Source organism: Rattus norvegicus, chromosome 9 (assembly GCF_021556685.1).
Source record: "Rattus norvegicus strain SHRSP/BbbUtx chromosome 9, alternate assembly SHRSP_T2T, whole genome shotgun sequence".
Classification (NCBI taxonomy): Eukaryota; Metazoa; Chordata; class Mammalia; order Rodentia; family Muridae; genus Rattus; species Rattus norvegicus.
In genome coordinates this window covers 101,929,647-101,949,493 of record NC_141542.1, presented here as the reverse complement: position 1 = coordinate 101,949,493, position 19,847 = coordinate 101,929,647, and the positions used below count along the sequence as shown (strand labels likewise).

The 19,847-nt window shown below is 47.1% G+C and overlaps 1 protein-coding gene across 24 annotated transcripts in view; it reads right to left on the bottom strand.

Annotated features, from left to right (window-relative positions):
• Positions 1-19,847, bottom strand: part of Armc9 (armadillo repeat containing 9) — a 125,705-nt gene that overhangs the window by 90,038 nt on the left and 15,820 nt on the right. For all 24 annotated transcript variants that reach the window (XR_015628588.1, XR_015628590.1, XR_015628589.1 and 21 more), the window contains 4 exon segments: positions 19,469-19,561; positions 18,191-18,215; positions 13,824-13,981; positions 10,898-10,996 (listed from right to left, as the gene is read on the bottom strand). Coding sequence is in view for 17 of the 24 variants with exons in the window: in NM_001398574.1 (NP_001385503.1) it covers positions 10,898-10,996; positions 13,824-13,981; positions 18,191-18,215; positions 19,469-19,561 (375 nt within the window). In the remaining 7 variants the exon portion in view is untranslated.

Below are 19,847 nucleotides of genomic sequence, written 5' to 3'. Positions count from 1 at the left end.
CACTGTGCCTATGTCAGTCACCTCCCCTTGGTCTGCTGAGACTCAGGTGAAACTCAATGGAAATGAGTGGGATTCCCCAGTCACACTTGGAGTCATCAAATCATAGACACCATGAAGAACAAAAGCAGCTTGGGTTTTTACATTCTTTTTTCCTAGTAAAATATTTTTCTTTAAGTACAAGGTAATGTCATTTTATGCCAAGTCCAACACTCTACTCCACAGGTGCTTAAAAAAAAAGACAATTCCTTTCGCCTCCCCACTTACTGTGTGCAGGCTGGCTTATCCCCTCCTTTGTGGATGGGCACATTGCCTCATGTGGCCCGAATGGTATGCATGTGCACGTCCTCATTTTTTGTCACTATGAGCACTACCGAATTACACAGGAGGAACACAGAGGAATAAACACAGGCAACGGGAGGCACGTGTCCAACAACACGCATCAAATGTAAAAGACAGTTGGGACGTTAGACATTTGAGAATGGGCCGAACCGGTATGAGGATTCCTACTGATTCTATTTGCTTATGGGTTTTGTTTGTTTATTTCTTAATAAATGTGTTTCTGTTAAATGTGGACATTTTACTTATGGGTGAGACTTTGAAACTGCCTTACAAGGACAAGGGGAAAAGAGAACGAGTGGAGCTAAAATGGCAGACTGTTTGCCTAGGGCTCTTGGTTTGCAAGGAACAGGGCAGAATAAAGCAGACCCATGGAGAGAAAAGCTATGTAGAGGGAAGAACAGAGCCACGCCTATTAAATGTCACCCATTCCTGCCAGTGAGGGACACAGAGGGACTCTCTCCTTTGGGAGTTTTTGAAAATATGTCATTCTTGTGTCCCAGTGCTGGGCATCTAGAGATACCCAATCAGCGTGAGTCTGTTGCAAGAGTTACTCTAAAGCCACACAGGCACTGGGGAAGTGGTCTTGCAGTGACCCCAGTTCTGACAGCTTCTCTTGCCAAGTTTACAGACCTCGGATTCCAGATTCAAGCTCCATTTCTTTTTTGTTTGTTTGTTTTTAACCCAGACACAAGGTATCTTTGTGCGGTCCTGGCTGTCCTGGAACTAATTCTGTAGACCAGGCCTTGAACTCAGAGATCCACTTGCTTCTGCCTCCCAAGATCTGGGATCAAAGGCGTGCACCACCACGACTCAGCAACATCTCACTTCTAAATGCCTCATCACTATATATGTTTTCATAGTTTTTACAGTGCTGGGATTTGAACCCAGGATCCTGCAAGTGCTAGGCCAGCAGGCTACTACCAGCTATATATACTTTTAGCAGTTTTAATCCTTCAGTGTTTTGACTAAATAAATTACTTATTCCTATTATTAACCTACCAAGTCATTTGGAAACAGGTCTGAGATGCCATTTAAAGAAGTCACCTAACACCTCATCTCACACATTAAGGACACAGGAAGGAACAGCAGTAAACCAACTGGAGTCAAGTGAGGACACAGAGCTGCTACAATGTTACTGTACACACACACACACACACACACACACACACACACACACACACACACCCCAATGCAAATCTTTAAAAATCAAGAGTATCAACTCATTCCTAGTTCCCCCAATAAAACTCACTCCTCCCCAATGAAGTAGTCTATCTCAGGCTTCCTCCTCCTGAGGCTGACTACCAAGGTCCATCTATCAAAGCATTGAAGTCCAGCAATTAAAACCTGCCTTTGACTCACGCCCAATTAAAATTAAACACCTCATCCTGACAGAGTTTCCCCTTGTAACTTTATAAACTGTGGGTAATCTCTGTCCTCTCACTGTCCAGAAGCAGTCTTTTGTCCCCTTCTGAGACAAGTATCACTCCCTCGGTCCCTTCCCTTCTCCCTTAGGAGAGAGATCTCCTGTCTTTGTCTTATCTCTGCCCTTTGTCCCTCTGGGGCAAATAAATCTCCCCTGAGCTGAGAACTTGGTCATGGGGTGTCCTGAACCCCAGCCATAAAATTATTTATCACTTCACACATCTGCAATTTCACTACTGTCATTACCCATAAATATCTGATCTGCAGGGTATCTGATACGTGACGCACACACTGAGAACTGCTGCCCTGGTAGCTCTAACCTGGGAGTGAGTCTGCCTCCATAGAGCATTTGGTGATGTCTGGAGAGACGGTTGGCTGTTGAAACTCTACTCTATACTAGGACTTGTGTGATTTTTCTGAGTTGTTTTTGTTTTGTTTTTGCAAATGAACCTCATGTAGCCCAGGCTGGACTCCAACTTGCCAAGTAAACAAGTATGACTTCCAACTTGATACTCCTGCCTCACCTCCTAGAATACTGGGGCTCGAGATATCCACCACCATACCTGGTTTTACGTGGTTCTGGGGATTGAATCCAAGATTTCAAGCATGCTAAGCGTGTAGGTACTCTACCAACGGAGCCCCGGCCATAGCCACAGCCACAGCCACACTGGCTTGTTAATTATCTTATCGCTGGCCAGACAACAATCCAACACACAGCCAACAGTCAAATGTCTTCTGACACTCACGGGATGACTCAAGACTTGACATTCCACCCATGGGACACAGGCGATACCCACCAGTGAGTCCAGTGAGAGCATCACTGTGGGTAGGGACCCCAGTGAAGGCAGAACAAGTCAGCATTCTGCCCCGCCTATCTGTGCCAAGCTCCTCCCTCTGCTGGGGCTGCTTGAGTGGAGAGCACAGGCTGCAGTGTGATAGATCTGGCCTCCTCTCTGACACCTGGGGTCTCATGTAGCCCTGGCTGGTTTCAAAGTCACTACTGAACTGAGAACAACCTTGAGGTTTTGGTTCTCCTGAGTGCTGGACTGTAGGTATGAGCCATATCCCTTGGCTTGTGTGATTAAACCCAAGACTTCACTCATTCTACAGCAGAGCTACTGCCCAGCCTCAGAAGTGTTGGTAATCATACAGACACCGAGGAAGCTGTTCTCAACTTCTGTTGGGCAACCCTCGATGTACACTGGATCTCTAGGGTGTCCACTGCAGGCTCTGAAGCCAGTTATGACCACAGCTACTGCTGCCTGAGTTGAGTCACTGCTCCACAACTGTGGGCACTGTGGTGCAGGGAGTGCATGCAGGGCCCAACAGCCAGCCAGGAACAGCCCAGTGGGAGAAAACAGGAGACCACTATCTATCACAGCCAGAACAAATCCCTCGACTGAAGCCAAAAGTAGAGTCTTTTTTTGTTTGTTTGTTTGGGGGTTTTTTTGTTTTTTTTTTTTGTTTGTTTGTTTTTCAGATAGTTTCTGAACACTGAAAGAGCAAGTCTTAGAAAGAACTAGGGCTCAGCTGAGACACACAAAGGGTGGTTACAGCTTCAGGGTCTTCCCAACCTCCCCGACAGTCAGCCGGTTCACCTGAGGAAGCCCTGAAAGAATGCTGATGGGGAATGAAGCATCTTCCCAGCCCACAGGGAGGATGCAGTAGAATAAGCCATGAACCAAAGTGTCAACTACTGAATCAGGTCAGCGAAAGCTCTTGGGATTCTTAGACTCAGAGACAAAGGTGCACACAAGTCAAGGTGAAAATGTCACCTTTCACGCTCTTCAGCCACTGGAAGCTGAGTCTTCCCTCAGATGCTGCCTGAGGCCCCAGCTCCTAGGCCTGGGACAGCTGCTGGGATCACAACCTGAGGACCTGTGGTGTCAGACGGTCATCAAGCGCAGGTGTGACATAGAAGAGAGTTCTCCTAGAGGCAGCTCAGGAGGGACAGTGGCCCTCTACCAAGGACCTTGCACAACGGCGTGCCAGGAATCTCACTAGACTGCATGCTTCCTAAATCAAAGTTTGTTTGTTCTGGGCCAGGTTTGGTCTGCAAACTTTTTTTTTAATGTGAACACAAAAAAAAAAAAAGGGTGGAGGGAACAAGTGCTTGGCCCAGGTAGGATGGGAAAAAGGTTGTCGGCCTGACCCCCTCAGCAGCCTGCAACCTAAATGATAAAGGGGCCCACAAACCCCTTTAAGGCCAGGCTCATTTCTGCCAGGCCTCAGCTGTGCTAAAGTGCACTTGAACAAGGATTATGGGACCCTCCCGACAAAACTTCAAGAGAGGCTCAGATCACAGTGGGACATCCAAGGCCTCAGCCTGCACCTGAGGGAACAGCCCTGGGTGTCTCTAACCAGAAGAGGGTGTGTACAGAAAGAGAACAGCTATTCCCTGAAATAAGGACAGTCACGAAGCAAAGGTGTAATGTGACCTGCGACCTCTAAGACACCTGAATCCTTCCTAGGATACAGAGACATAAACAGACACACCCAGCAAGCTGAGTGACCAGCATGACAGAGAGAGGAGACTGGGGCTCTCAGTCAGGAGAGAACTAGGGATGGTCTCGACAATGTACAGCAACTCCCACTGCAGAGAGCACCCAGGGCCAGCTCCTGGTGACCAGTGCACCTGGGTGAAGGGGAGGACCAAGCCCTGAGTGACTCCCAAGAGTCTCCTCCACAGCAGACAGCAGGGCAGAGTGGAGAGTGGGCACACAAGTGTTCCTGTCAGGATCTGTGGAAAGAGTCTGGAAGTCTGTATCTGGAGCTAGGGAAAGGTCATGGTTCTACCAACTGATTGAAGTATAAAGGTATGAACTGCCATCAATTTGGGATCGGGGGTACAGGACATACATCTCTGAGCCTGTAGTAGAGGAGTGGCCATGTGGACAACTGCAGGTATCCTCCTGTCACAGAGGTGTGGATGGCTACAGCTGCTGAGCTCTGGCCAGAACAAGGATCACACATCAGGGAGAGGAGCCAGGCCTGGCTCCATTCCTCAACAAATGCACAGGCCACCCAGAAAAAGAGGGACAACCACCACAGCCTCTGTAACATTTTACTAAAACCAAGGAGAGCGCAGATGCGCTCCCCTCCAAGGCTCCCATTTCCTAGGTCTATCATGAATTCACTGCTTACCTGGAGACATGGGGAAAACAGAGGGTTAGTTCCCAGTTGTGCTGTTTGTCCAAATAAAGATTCATTTAAATGAAAATTCACTACTAGGCCTTGGGACTCACTCGAAATACAGCTTTCCTTTCAACTTGGCCAGGGATCTCTGACACAGTCAGTCACTCTCTTACACAGTCCAATCCAGGCAGACCTTTGGAAGGACTGTCCCCTACCTGGGCTCCAGTACTTGTATACTCATTGATCTGGAGTAAAGTGGCAGAGAAAGAAAGGATCTCCACCCAGAGAGGAATGGCTGGATGTTCTATACTGATCTCAAACTTTACAAGTTGTCAGGCACCTTTAATCCCCGCGCTCAGGAGGCAGAACTTTGTGAATTCAAGGCTAGCCTGGTCTATGTAGTGAGTTCCACGATAGCCAGGGGCTATATGAGAGACCCTGTTTCAAAAAAGCTGAACACCGCCACCACTGCTGTATAGTACAGGAACTAACGGCATTCTAACAAGGACTGAATGCTGTCAAAGCGTAGTGAGGCTGGACAAGGGGGTGCATGCACGGAACCCCGAGCTAGGACAGGCTGGAGCAGGACTGTAAGTTCGAGGCTAGCTTGGGACCCTATCTCAAAGCACTAAACACATACATAGAAGTGCTACTGGGCTAAAGAATGAGTTGTAGACCAGCATAAGTGTACATATTTTTAAAGGTCTGGAGGATGTGGACTTAGCCTAGGCAGATGGTCAGCTACGGGAGGCAGCGGAGTTGAAGGTCTGGGTTCTGCCGAATTTACTGATAAATTGCCGTTTTCGAGCCAGATGCTCATATGGCCCTAACCAGCAATGATAAACTGACTCTTCAGCCGGTCGTACAGGATGAGCTGGCCCAGGCTCCCTCTGCTGCATGGTGGTGACTTGTGTGACCTGAGCACTAGGTATGCATTCTGCATCAACAGGGACCCAGGGAGCGGAGAGAAAGCTCAGTGCTTAGGAGCACTTGCTGTTCTGGGAGAAGATCTGAGTTCAATTCCCAGCAAGGATGTTTGGAAACTTATAATCACCAGTTCCAGGGGACCCGACACCCTTCCTCTGGGTACTGTATTCACACACAAACACACACACACGCACACACACGCACATGCACAATTATTAAGACAGTAATAATAAAACATTTTTAAGACAAGGGGATATAGTCTATAAAATGCAGTTACACGTTTTTATCTTTGTACAAAGATTGAAAGCCAGGCACGGTGGCACATGCCTTTAATCCCAGCACTTGGGAGGCAGCGGCAGTGAGATCTGAGTTCCGGGCCAGCCTGGTCTACAGAGTGAGACTGTCTATAGGGCCATGGGAGTACCATGGTTCTCAGGGCTGCTGTTGGCTGCTGTGAAAATGCCATTATGTGGCATGGATGTCCTTTTAGAATCTTAGAAAACTGTCTTTTCTCCTGCTCCTTGGGGAGAATTCTCACTTCTCACTAGGCAGCCGATAACACACTCTGATTCCTACCTATTCCAGTTCTGGCCCTGGTGAGACAAAGATGAGGAAAACCAGAGTTAGATCAGCCACATGGGACAAGGGGACACGCATGATTCAGTGTTACAGAACATCCAGGAGACTCCTCTACCTCCAAACACCAGAATCTCACCAGCACCAATCCCGGGAGCAATTGGATCCACCTGCCAGCTCCGACAAGGCATAAGCAGACAGGGCAGGCCGAAGAGCCTCTCTTCTCCTGGAGTTGGTGAGGCCTTCTGCCAGCATGGGTCTTCTCTTTTCTCTGGTTAGAGGGACGACTCACTGGGTTTATGTGACAGGGCATACCTTGCTGTGTACCACCTGCCCACCCATTCCTGACAACCACAGAGCCTACCAGAGAAAGTAAGGTTATCCCTGCTCATCTATGCTGCCCCCGTGTGGTGGTTCTGGGGTAGGGTCAGTTCTTGTTCGCGTATGCTGCCCCCGTGTGGCTGTTCTATGGTAGGGCCAGCTCTTGCTTGTGTATGCTGCCCCCGTGTGGCGGTTCTGTGGGAAGGGCAGCAGTACAGGTTTGGCAGGCGGTCCAGAAGTGATGTGAGTCCTGGACTCAGTAGGGAACCTATTTCTCCACAAATGAAGTCCATGCTCTCCAACAAGAGCTTTGCCAGTGTTGATGGTAATCTTTACAAACCCTCTGACCAGTTCTTCTGTCTTGTATCCTAGTTCAGAAGGGGGTGTGTGAAGCAGTCTAGTGTGTGAACCAGTGCGGTAAATTTTACAAACAGCAGGAGGCTTCAGGTGGGTGGTTAACCGCCTGGCTTGAAGCCCCTTTAAAACCTAGATAGCCAACACTTACATCCTTAAACCCAGCCAGCTCCTGAGATTTCTACATGCTAGCTCTCCTGTGGCCGCATCATAAGGCACAAACTACAGAGCCATTTTCTGCCTGAATGCAGGGTAGCTGGCAGCTCTGGGGAACAGCTCTTCAGTACCTGAGTAAACACACAAGTGTAACTGATCGGCAACCTGGGACCCCATCCTTCTCCCAGGGAACAAAGAGCAACCAGCTCTATGCCACAGTATTTAGATAACTGCGGGCAGCAATGGCTCGACTCTCATCCAGCCCGCTATCTGTTTGTCTGTCCATCCATCCATCCATCCATCCATCCATCCATCCATCCATCCATCCATCCATCCATCCATCCACATGAATTTGAGGCCTGGAGAGATGGCTCCCCAGTTAAGAGTACCAGATGCTCTTCCAGAAGACCTGGATTTGATCAGCAACCACATGGTGGCTTACAACTGTCTATAGCTCCCATCCCAGGAGACCTGGCACCCTTTTCTAGTCTCTGTGGGTGCTGCACCCACACCCACATGGTGCACAGAAATACATGCAGGGAAAATGTTCATATACATAAAATTTTTGAAAATATTAAAATTTGGGGATTGGAGAGATGGCTCAGAGGTTAAGAGTTAAATGGTTAAGACTGCTCTTCCAGAGATCCTGAGTTCAATTTCCAGCAACCACATTGGGGCTCATAACCATCAATAATGAGATCTGATGCCCTCTTCTGATCTGCAGGCATAAATGCAGGCAGAACATTGTATACATACATACATACATACATACATACATACATACATACATAATTAATTAACAAATCTTTAAAAAAATATTACATTTTAGTTATGTGTGGCACCTGGGATGCAGAGGCAGGTAGATCTCTGTGAGTTCAAGGCCACTTAATGAGTTTCAGGACAGCCAGGGCCATATAAAAAACAAATTTAAGGGGTTGGGGATTTAGCTCAGTGGTAGAGCGCTTGCCTAGCAAGCGCAAGGCCCTGGGTTCGGTCCCCAGCTCCGAAAAAAAAAAAAAAAAGAAAAAAATTTAACTTGCTTTTAAATTATAAAGTATGAATACTTAGAAAAATTCATTATTTTTCATTTTAATTTTAAAGGGCATACAGGGAGATTAAAAGCCCTGTAAAGTCTCCTTCAGGAATGGGGGCAGAGGATGCTCACAGGAGCTGACTTCTGACTGTGCCTCTGGCCCATGCAGACAGCACCTATCACAGTATTTTGCACACAGAGAACATTACTTAATAAATTCCCTAACTCTGCCTCTTGGCTGTAGCAGCACACAAGCCATGAAGCTGCAGTCTCTCTTTGACGTGGGCTGCTGGGAAGCCAGGGACAATCTGGGGCCAGCAGCTTGGAGGTACAGTGGCCATGACAGGCTCTATCACACCTATCATATCATAACGATAGTTCTTTCCCCTGGCTTTTGTTTGGCTTGTTCTTATTTTTCTTTCAATCACAATCTATTTCAGTCTCTACTTTTTTCATTTTTCTTATTTATGTTTCTCCGCCTTTCAATAACCTGCTTTAAACCTACCTGAGTATGAGGGACGGTGTAAATTTTTAAAAATACGACAGGCGCCCTATTTATGAAGATGCTAATGTGAGTGTGTGGATCTGATTTCAAAGTTGCATTGACGCACAGGTTATGAGGATCCTTCAGGGATTTTGTCCAGAGTGGGCCTCACCTAGCCAGCCTCTGACCAGCCTTAGGCAGGTCTGCGCTCCAGAATCCAAGTAGGCTCCTAAATTTTGAGGGTGTGCTTAGAGACACCAGTAGCCTTCCAGGGTTAAGAATCCCTGAGTCCACACGGTGCCCTTCCAGATGTGCTGTCCTAGGAGAAGTACATCAATCCCCGGGGAACATTCAGCCTGGGATGAAAAGCCTGAGCCCAACCCCAAACATGCATGGAGAGTAGCACACTTTCAAAAGGAGGACTGCTGCTTCCCCAGCGCCAATGCAACAGAAGCCAAGGAAAAGACCAGGGAAACGGTCCAGAGCAAAGGGCTCCAGAGTCCAGACAGCACCCTGACCTAGACTGGGGGCTCTGGAGAGTAGCCCCACTGACAAATGGAAGGGGACAGTTAGATAAGATGACATACTGGAGTTGATAATTATGTGAGTCGGTAAGGGGATACCCATCTCCACCTTGTCCCTCTGCGTGGTTTGGGGATATGGTCTCCCTTTTCAGTCCATGGCAGTCTCATGTTCCCTGTGGAGTTCTAGCTAAGCTCTAACCTGCTGCTCCTTCCTGCTTCAGCCTCTTTATTGCTCAGATCGCAGGAGAGACACTGACACAGGGAAACTTTAGAAATACACAGTGGGGGCTGAGAGATGACTCAGCAGTTAAGGGCACTTGATGCTTTTCCAGAGGATCCAAGTTTTGTTCCCAGAACTCAAAAACTCTGGGGATCCAATACCTCTGGCCTGTATGCATTCCTATGCACCTAACCACATGCAGACATGCTATACATAACTAAAAATAATAAAATAAATCTCAAAAAGGAAAAGAACTACACATTGTAGTCAGGTGTGGTATCCACGTCTGTAATCCTAGCACTTGGGAGGTAAGATCATCAGTTTAAGGAAGTTCAATGCCAGCTTGATCTACATGAGATCTTGTCTCAACAAAACAAGAAAGTAAAATAAACATACACCACCCTGACAAATATGTACAAATGTTTTATAAACCCTATGTTTGTGTATGGAGACACATGGAGGCAGGGAGAGATACACACACAAACACACAGATACACACACACAAAGAGAATAAATAAATGCTGGTCAAGAAGACACCAGTGTTCCTTGCTATGTTTATGATTTTTCTGTAAGCCTTTTAATTATTTTCCATAAAATTTAAAAAAGGAAAGCCTTGTCTTAAACCACTCAATCTCTCACCTCCAATTCTCTTGTATGTATAAGCATGTGTAAATACAGTCGTGTGTGTGTGTGTGTGTGTGTGTGTGTGTGTGTGTGTGTGTGTGTTCACGTACATGCGGAAGCCAGAGAACAAGGCTGGTGCTACTCCTCAGGCACTGTCTATTTTTTTTTGGAGACAAGGCCTCTCCAGTCCTGAAGCTCACAAGTAGGCTAGCCTGTCTGGGTGGTGAGCCTCAGGGTCCTGTCTACCTGTCTTCCCAGCACGAGGATGTCAAGTGTTCAAGGCCTGAGGGAGAGAATTCAGGTCCTCGTGCTTGCACACCAAGCACTTTACTGAGCAGTCACCACAGCCCATGAGAGTTCTTTTAAAGACAAAGCGGGGTTTCTATTTGTTCCTCCTGACTCCCAGGCCTCGGTGCCCAGGAGCAGCTGCCATGATAGATTGCAATAGCACCTCTTCTTGCTCACCCAAAGGGCTCGCCCTCAACTGCAGCCACCTCAGAGATCGCTTAGTTCTCCCTCTGGGAGCTTCTAGACAGACAAGACAGCAGCAGTGGAGTCTCCTGAACACCACTTCCTCACAGGCTTTCCTTCTCTAATACTTCACTTTTAAGACCTGGGGGGCAGGGGCTGGGGATTTAGCTCAGTGGTAGAGCGCTTACCTAGGAAGTGCAAGGCCCTGGGTTCGGTCCCAGCTCCTAAAAAAAAGAACCAAAAAAAAAAAAAAAAAAAAAAAAAGACCTGGGGGGCAAACCCAGGATACCCTGTCTCTCATGGCACCTCACCGTCCCAGGCCTTGTGAAGTCCACACTGTGTGCCAGGCTCTGGCGCATCTGGTTACTGAAGAGGCGGACGCAGACGCTCTGCAGGTACTCGGGCGTGATCTGCAAGGACAAGGTCACCAGGTGAAAGCCATGCAGCCTGCCCACAGGACCTCAGCTACGCTACGTCTCCTGTAGCAGGACCTCAGGAAGCTCAGCATCTCCCGTAGAGGGACTGATGCAATGGCCATGCTAGAAAGCACATCTTACCCTCTGTCCTGGGTTTTGCTACTGTGATAAAAACCTTCTAAACAGCAGTGTAAGGAGAAAGGGTTATTTTAGCTCACTACAGCCTGTCTCTGTGGGGAGGTCAGGTTAATAGAAATTTGAAGTAGCAAGTCACACCCAGTCAAGGGCAGAGGGAGTGCAAGATGCATACTTGCTATTAGCTCAATTTCTCTTACTCAGTTCAAAATCCAGATCCAGGGAATGGTGATGCCCACAGTGGGCTGCGTCTTCCCAATCAATTTCCTTAAATCAAAACACTCTTCTACAGACATGCCTGTTGGCCAACCTGATACAAACAACCGCTCACTGAGACACTCTTCCCAGGGGTTGCAAATTATGTCAAGTTGTTCATTAAAAGTAACCACCCAAAAAACCTCAGAGCTCTGGGGAAGAATGAACACACTGACCTAAGAGAATAAAAATAACTGACTTGTTTGAAGAGATGTTAAGAGCTCTGGCTGTTCTTCCACAGGACGGGGATTAAATTCCCGGCACCCACATGGACAGCTCACAACTGTCTATAATCCAGTTATAGGGGATCCTACACTCTCATAAATACAAGCAGGCAAAAAAACAATGCACATACAATAAAAAATAAATTAATAAATCATCTTAAAAGGTGACTACAGGTACAATCGCAGGCTACCCCATCCATGCCATTCACTCAGTGAATTCCAATCGCCGTGGAAACAAACGGTTCTCAAGCATCTCTGTAGACTCCAGGCATGAAGTAAGGGGCAGCCATACGTAGTAGCAACAGTGGCAGAATCTGAAGATCTGGGCTCTGGTTTTTGATTCTTGACAACATGAGCAGCTCAGTAGCCCTGCCCTGCATTCCTGGGCCATCAGTGAGAAATGCCCAGCTGCCTGGCCCACACTAAGAAGGGATGAGGCTGGGGCTGGGGATTTAGCTCAGTGGTAGAGCGCTTACCTAGGAAGCGCAAGGCCCTGGGTTCGGTCCCCAGCTCCGAAAAAAAGAACCAAAAAAAAAAAAAAAAAAAAGGGATGAGGCTGTAATTGGGCCCCGTATTTAGGAAACGCTGGCTGAGTGGATGACAGATATCGATAAACTGTCAAGTGCATGACATGATGCTGACTTCCTGCCATGAAGGCTCAGGCTGGCTTTGAACTCGCAATCCTTCTGCTTCTGCCTCCCAAGGGTTGAAATTGCAGGTGTACAAAACCCCACTCAAATACATACACAGTTGAATCATGGATGGTGTTGCCCAGTGCTATATAATCTTAGAGGGTAGACTGAATTTTTAGGAGAGTAATGGGCAACATCTGTCAAAATGGTGACTCAGCAATCCATTTGTAGGATCTTTCCGCACTCGGAGGGACACGGATTACAGAGTCTTCGCCATAGCACTGTCACAGCAAACAAAGGCCTCAATTACGGTGGAACCCTGAGCAAGCGTTTGCACAGTGAGGCAGGTGGGATTCATTGATTCCATTTCTTTGTGAATGTGCAAAGGTAGAAGGGAAGGAGTCATGGTCGTGGGCAAAGACCACCAACACACTGTGTACACAGGAACAAAATGACAAGTTTCAGAGGAAGGATGGATCATATGATAACTAAACCTGAGAACACGAGGTGCAGGAGTCTACACTCTCAAGCCTGCACACAAAAATACCTCAATCACATACAAGAACATGTTAGCATCAATATCAAAATGGGGGGTGAAGAACTGAGGAGATGGCTCAGCGGCTAAGAGCACTGACTGCTCTTCCCGAGGTCCTGAGTTCAAATCCCAGCAACCACATGGTGGCTCACAACCATCTGTAAAGGGATCTGATGCCCTCTTCTGGTGTCTGAAGTCAGCTACAGTGTACTCACATATACAAAATAAATCTTTAAGGGGAGGGTGTGAGAACATGGTGAAGTCACACATCATCCTTTGCATTGTTCAACTTTCTGTCCTAAGTTCACGCTCTAGGCCCGGTGGTTAAGAGTGCTTGCTTCTGGGGACTGGAGAGATGGCTCAGTGGTTAAGAGCACTGACTGCTCTTCCAGAGGTCCTGAGTTCAAATCCCAGCACCACATAGTGGCTCACAACCATCTGTAGTGGGATCTGATGCCCTCTTCTGGTGTATCTGAGGACAGCAACAGTGTGCTCCTCTACAAAATAAATAAAATCTAAAAAAAAAAAAAAAAGAGTGCTTGCTTCTCTGTCTCAGAGGATCTGAGCTCAGTACAGCATCCATATCGGGGAGCTCACAAGTGCCTGTAGCTCTGGCTCCATGGGGTCTGAGGCCCCTTTCTTCCTCCTTAGGTACCAGGCATGCCCATGGTGAATAAACACACATGCAGGCAGAACACACATACACAAGCAATCTAAACAAAAATAAGAACACTTCCTTCATACTTCAGCCATGTTCTAAAGATTTAGTATTTTATGTGTTTATGTGATGTAATTAAAGGTGTGTGCCATTACTATGAAGGGCCCATATGAAAAAACCCTAAAACAACAGCGGTAACAGAGAGGAAGACAGAGACCGACAGCAGGGTGGAGCACGTGTTGGGAAGACAGGTAAGACACTGTGCTAGCCCGGCTGCTGCACACCAGCCTTTCAAATACAGGCCAGGAGCCCCACAGCATACAGTCCGGGCGCCATGCACTCTGTCTGAATCAGAACTCCATACGGAGGGGTGCGTCCTTACCATCTTGCCGCTGACCGTGGCCTCCAGAGAATCCACCAGCTCGGCTGTGACCCCGATGAGGCTGTGGTAGTCGGCTTGCATCTTATTGTAGCGCTTCAGGTAGGCCATGGCCCGGCGCTCGGCCTCCAGCAGCTGCTGGTGGAGCTGCTGCAGCATTTCTAGGAAGAGAGTCGGCACTGAAGCCAAACCCAGAGTCCAAGTAACCGTGCTCTTGCCCAGGCCGCCAAGCCTTCTGCCACAATACGTCACAGCACCACAGAAGTGGTGACAATCAGACAAAAGGAGTCAAATGCTGGCAAGGACGAAGGGAGAACCTTATCCACTGCTGGTGGAATGTGAACTCAGGCAGCCATTATGGGAAATGGGATAGAGGTTCCCTGAAAACTCCATATAGCCAAGCTATACCACTCTTGAGCCTACACCTCAAGGCCTCTCGGTCCCACCACAGAAATACCTGCTTATCCATGTTTACCGATATTCCATTCACAATAGCAAAAAAAAAAAAAAGCCAGCCTAGATGCCCATGGACACATGAGTGTGACCCACGCGCTCAGCGGCAGCGGTAGAACTGTGGGTTGACAGTATATTTCAGTAGTGGTGGGGCAAGCCCCAGATGCTCAATCATGATTAAGGATGTCATCTGTTACCGGGCATCCTGTGCCACATGCCTTTAATCCCAGCACTTGGGAGGCAGAGGCAAGTAGATCTCCAAGTTTAACTCCATGGTTTACTAAGTGAGACTGCCTTCAGGGGAAAAAAAAGGGTGCCAACTACGTTTGGGTATCAGAACCGGTGCAGACCCCATCAAGCTGGGGACTGGCCCCGACTCATTTGAGTCTAGACCAGCAGTGATAGGAGTGGCTGGGAATTCCCAGTTGTACCCTTGTAGTAGGGAGAGAATCTCCGGTGTTCCAGAGCTCCAAGGACAAGTAATGACGGTCACACATCCCAGCTGACCCTGTGAAGACACAGCTATCCCCCTGCTCCTCCATGGAGGTTCAGCAAGACCTATCCACTCTGAGCCTTTAGTGCATGGGCACAGCAGACAGAACCAGTCACATATCTGGAATCACATGGGCACAAGCAAGTGTGGCATATTGTCTTGCTGTCATTTCTTTCAAAAATGTCTAAGTAGCCACAAGTGAAGGTATCTTTAAGTATAGAGTGTAGAAAGTTCCAATGATCACTGTCCATTCTAGCAATGGCTTTGGATATGCAAGAGAAACTGATTATCAGATACAGGGCTGCTGACTACACTATACCTGGTGGTGGTGCTGCTGCTGGTTGTGGTGGTGTGTGTGTATAGGTTTGTGTCTAAAAGACTGGAGGCTAGAGAAATCCTAAAATGCCACCAGCAGAGTGGAGTTTACCAAGTTTAATGTATGAACCAGATGTGCTTCTATGCACATACAATCCCAGACAATAAAACCCATGCTGTGTCCTTCCGCTGGGGACTGGAGAAAAGGCTGTCCTCCTTATATTGTGGCAAAGAGTTTTAGAATATTTTGTCCCCACTCCTGGAACGCGTCAGAGAGCGAGCCTGAAAGGTGGCTTACTTGGCAGACTTCAAGGCAGCAGGGCATTTGGGCTACGGCAGGGGCATTTTCTTTTACAGATTTATTTATTTTATGTATGAGTACACTATCTTCAGACACACCAGAAGAGGGCATCAGATCTCATTACAGATGGTTGTGAGCCACCATGTGGTTGCTGGGAATTGAACTCAGGACCTCTGGAAGAGCAGTCAGTGCTCTTAACCTCTGAGCCATCTCTCCAGCCTGGGCATTGCTGTTTTAAACCAAATCTTCAATGAGAATCAAGAGCAAAAAGCCTAGCCATAAAAAAGTAAGATGTGGACAAGGCATATCTTGGTGGATAAAATTAGTTTGGTAAAGAGAAGCTTGCATCTTGGCCCTCTGCACTGAGACAGTAGGAAACAGGCATGGAAGATATGTCAGAACTGTGTGGCTACCCCGTCTGCCACAGCATCAGAGACTCGGAAATAGAACTGGTTTCAAAGACCAAATTAAAAGAGCCGAAAAGGGTTGGGGATTTAGCTCAGTGGTAGAGCGCTTGCTTAGCAAGCACAAGGCCATGGGTTCGGTCCCCAGCTCCAAAAAAAAAAAGGAAAAAAAAAAAAAAGAGCAGAAAAGAAAAATGGGACACAGCCTGTGCCACATTCAGGACTCTGTCAAAACAGCAAAACAAAATACAACAACAAGCCATGGGATCCCCTATCCATGCAAGATGGCCTTGGGATTTCTGCTGCCTGGCAGCGAGGCACTCTAGGTGACTGAAACTTTAATTTGAATGGGTCCAGGTATGTTTTATACAGGAACAGAATTCAGCATCACCCACAGGCAGCTTTTACAGGCAGAATGCAGGAGTTATCGTCCTGTTGGCTCCACCAGAACTTCCATGCAAGCCTATGAGGCTAAGCAGTATGCTGGGTTGGAGGCAAGCAACCCGAATGAGGGGTGCACTGTAAAGTCCTAGGAGTGACCCTGAAGTCCCAGGAAGGGAGCGGGGGTGCCAGCAACGTGCATGTGCCCAGGACAGCTGCAGGCAGCCTGAGTGATGGGGACTCTCAGAGATGGAAGATGGCTTCATTGTGAAGTGGTCGTTGGCTTCTGGAGCTAGTGGTACAATCGAACAGTTTAAATGAGTGCCCCAGAGATGCATATGATAAAAAATTAGTCCCCAGAGTTGTGTTGGGAGGAAGCAGGAGCTTCCAGAAAGACCCGGCCATCTCCTTTTTGCTTCTGGTTCATGATGTGAGCAGTGTGCTCTATCACATCACTAACCTTTACCACCAGGTCCAAACCAACCAGGCTGTCTGATCTTGGACTACAGCCGCCAGACCAGAGAACTAAATCAACACTTCTGCTTTATATGTTAACTGCCTCCAATATTTATTTCACTGTAATGATGGACAGATGGCTGACACACCAGACAACCAAGGACAAAACGTTCAAAACCTTTTGCCTCGTGCAGCTAAACTCCTCGTATGTATCGCAATTAAATGATTAATCATTTGCCAGCTCTCTGGTAAGCTGAAATAAGTAACTTACTAATACTCCTCTCTTTCAAAAAAAAAAAGGCTGGTGCTAGAGATATGAGCTCAGAGGTTGAGGCCACTGACTGCTCATCCAGAGGACCCAGGTTTGATTCCAAGCACCCACAATTATCTATAACTCCAGTTCCAGAGGATCTGGCCCTCTTTTGGCATCTGAGGGGAAGACTTTCATGGAGGCAAAACACACATGCACATAAAATAATCTTTAAGTTTAACTCTCAGACTGGAGAGATGGCTCAGTGGTTAAGAGCACTGACTGCACTTCCAGAGGTCCTGAGTTCAATTCCCAGCAACCACATGGTGGCTAACAACCATCTGTAATGGGATCTGATGCCCTCTTTTGAAGACAGTGACATACATGAAATAAATAAATAATTTTTTTTTTTAAGTTTCACTCTCTTAAACCAAGCATAGAAAAACCAAGGCAGGAAGTTCTCAAATCCTCTGACATTGTGGGAAAGGGCAGTATTGTGGTTTAATGAACCAAATTTTCACACAGGGAAACTCCATGTGTTGGGAGCTGGGGATCTGGCCTTCAATACTGTGTGTGGAGCTCACCACAAACATTTCCAATAACTGAAGGTGTTTCCAAGACAGAGCATCTAAGATGAGACCAAGCAAGGCAAGGCCTGGAGGCTGAGGTTCCTCACTGAGGCCATGTCAACTAGTTTTTCTTACCTTACTGAAAGATGAACTGCTCAGGTAAAAATTATTACCCATGGGGAAAAATGCTATTTTATGTAAACACTCAAAACTAGAATTATTTTAAATGTTTGAAAAATGGAAATGCTGTCTGGTGCTGTATCTGAAAGTTTGAAGTAAAAGCTGAGCTATTGGGGGTTGGGGATTTAGCTCAGTGGTAGAGCGCTTGCCTAGGAAGCGCAAGGCCCTGGGTTTGGTCCCCAGCTCCGAAAAAAAGAACCAAAAAAAAAAAAAAAAAAAAAAAAGCTGAGCTATTAAAGTAATTCCCCTGCCCCACGCTGGTTGTGTGCTTGTATGAGCCAAGGCAGGTCCTTGCCGCCAGGCTGTGACTTGGCTGCTCCCCATTTCTCTGTTTCTCCATTTCTTTGTTATCTCATATACTGGACATGCTAACACACCAGTCATCCTTAAGGAGTGGGCCTCCTGGAACTACACGGAGCAGGGTCACTAGACACTCTGTAAATATTTAGGCCTTGAAAGCCCTCATTTCTCCAAGCCCACAAATCCTCTCCATCTCTGTTTGCTCCCACAGCTTAGAATCTGAGCTGGCAAAGCTCTTCTCAAGAAAGCTGTAATCTAGACAACTTACCTTTGTTATTCGATCCATTCTCCTTCTGGGTAAGAAATCAGTTCAGGAAAATGGCCTGATGCTGTGACACTGATAGAGGAAGGACCTGAGGCTGACAGAAGAGACTGCTCCAGACGGGGAAGCAGAGAGCAGTTTCTCATGTTGCTTACTTCCTGCCAGCATCACTCCATCACAGTGACCTCCATGAGAACCCTGGCTGCAGTACTCCCCCAGCCTCCACACTGGCCTGTCTACCCTAACAAAGGTCTTTCCCTGCTGGTCAAACCCTCCTGAAGTGCTGAGCCCATAACCCTAAGACGGCCACTGCAGTCCTAAAGCTTCAGTCAAGGGCACAGCCTTGGCGAGAGCAGTGGCTCAGGCTGCACCTTTGCTCTTTTTTCTCTCCTTTCCTTTCTGTTTATTTTCTTCCAGGGCTGGGAATAAAACCCAGGCCTTGTGCAGATCCTCCAGCAAAGTATGAAATACCTTTAAGTAGATGCTTGTCTACTGAGAAAAGACATGGCCTTGAGGACTGATAACTGGTGACTAATCAGTCTCCTATGGGAGGGTCACTGCTATCTTAAATGGTCCCCATTTATACCTGTAACACTGTTCCTCTGTACTCTCAAGTGTCCCTAGTGGAAATAGACTATGATAATGGCTGTACCACCATCCAATTTCTAAAAGTCATTGAATTCGTCACTTATGATGGTAAACGTTATAGTATGTAAACTATACAACATAGCAGCTTAAGTTCAGATCTGACTGGCAAGTCTGAACACTGTGACCTCCAGGCCCTCCAAATTATTCAGTGGCCTTCTGCAAAGGAAACATTCTTTCAAGGAAATCTTTTTCAACAGGATAGATTTTTTTTTTCCTGTTTTCCCTACCAAGACAGTTTCTAGGCTGGTGACACCAAACAAGACCAAAGGGCTGGAAAGACAGCTCAGTGGTTAATGCAACCTCCTGATACTCCAGGGCCAGGGTGTGTGCATATACATGTACATGTACACGTACACACACACACACACACACACACACACACACACACACACACACACAGCTTCTGTAGACACCTGTACTAACACACACACATACACATACTACTTTTGCAGACACCTATATACTAACATTCATGCGCACGCACACACACATACTACACACATACATACTATAGCCCTTTCCAGGTCATGGCAGAGCCTACGCAGATGCTTCCTTTGGCAGCTTGCTGACTGACAGCACTCAAGGCCAGTGCCCCTGCTATAACACCCAGGGGTCCCCACTCACTTCAAAGGATACATAGATGGTTAAAAGCTTTGGAGTGTTACTGGCTTTAAAAATTAAAGCTAAAAACTTTTCCAGCTTCAGCTTTAATTCTGGAGTCCAAGAATCCTGGAGAAAAATAAAATAAAATTAAATAAATAAAGAAGACATCAGCTCACTAAATAGCCAAGGCACCATCAAGGCTGTGGGTGTGGGTTAAATAACCCTGTCAGTTACAGAAACCAGCATCCTGCCAGGGTTGGGAGAGGATGGAAAACAGGTTTCCCAATGTGTGACTGATCCGCTTATAAATGATTCGAGGATCCACAGCAGGTCAAATGGCTTGCATTTGACTGGAATATTTCATGTGATTTAAACACAAGCATGACAGGAGACCACATTAGGCTGAACATCT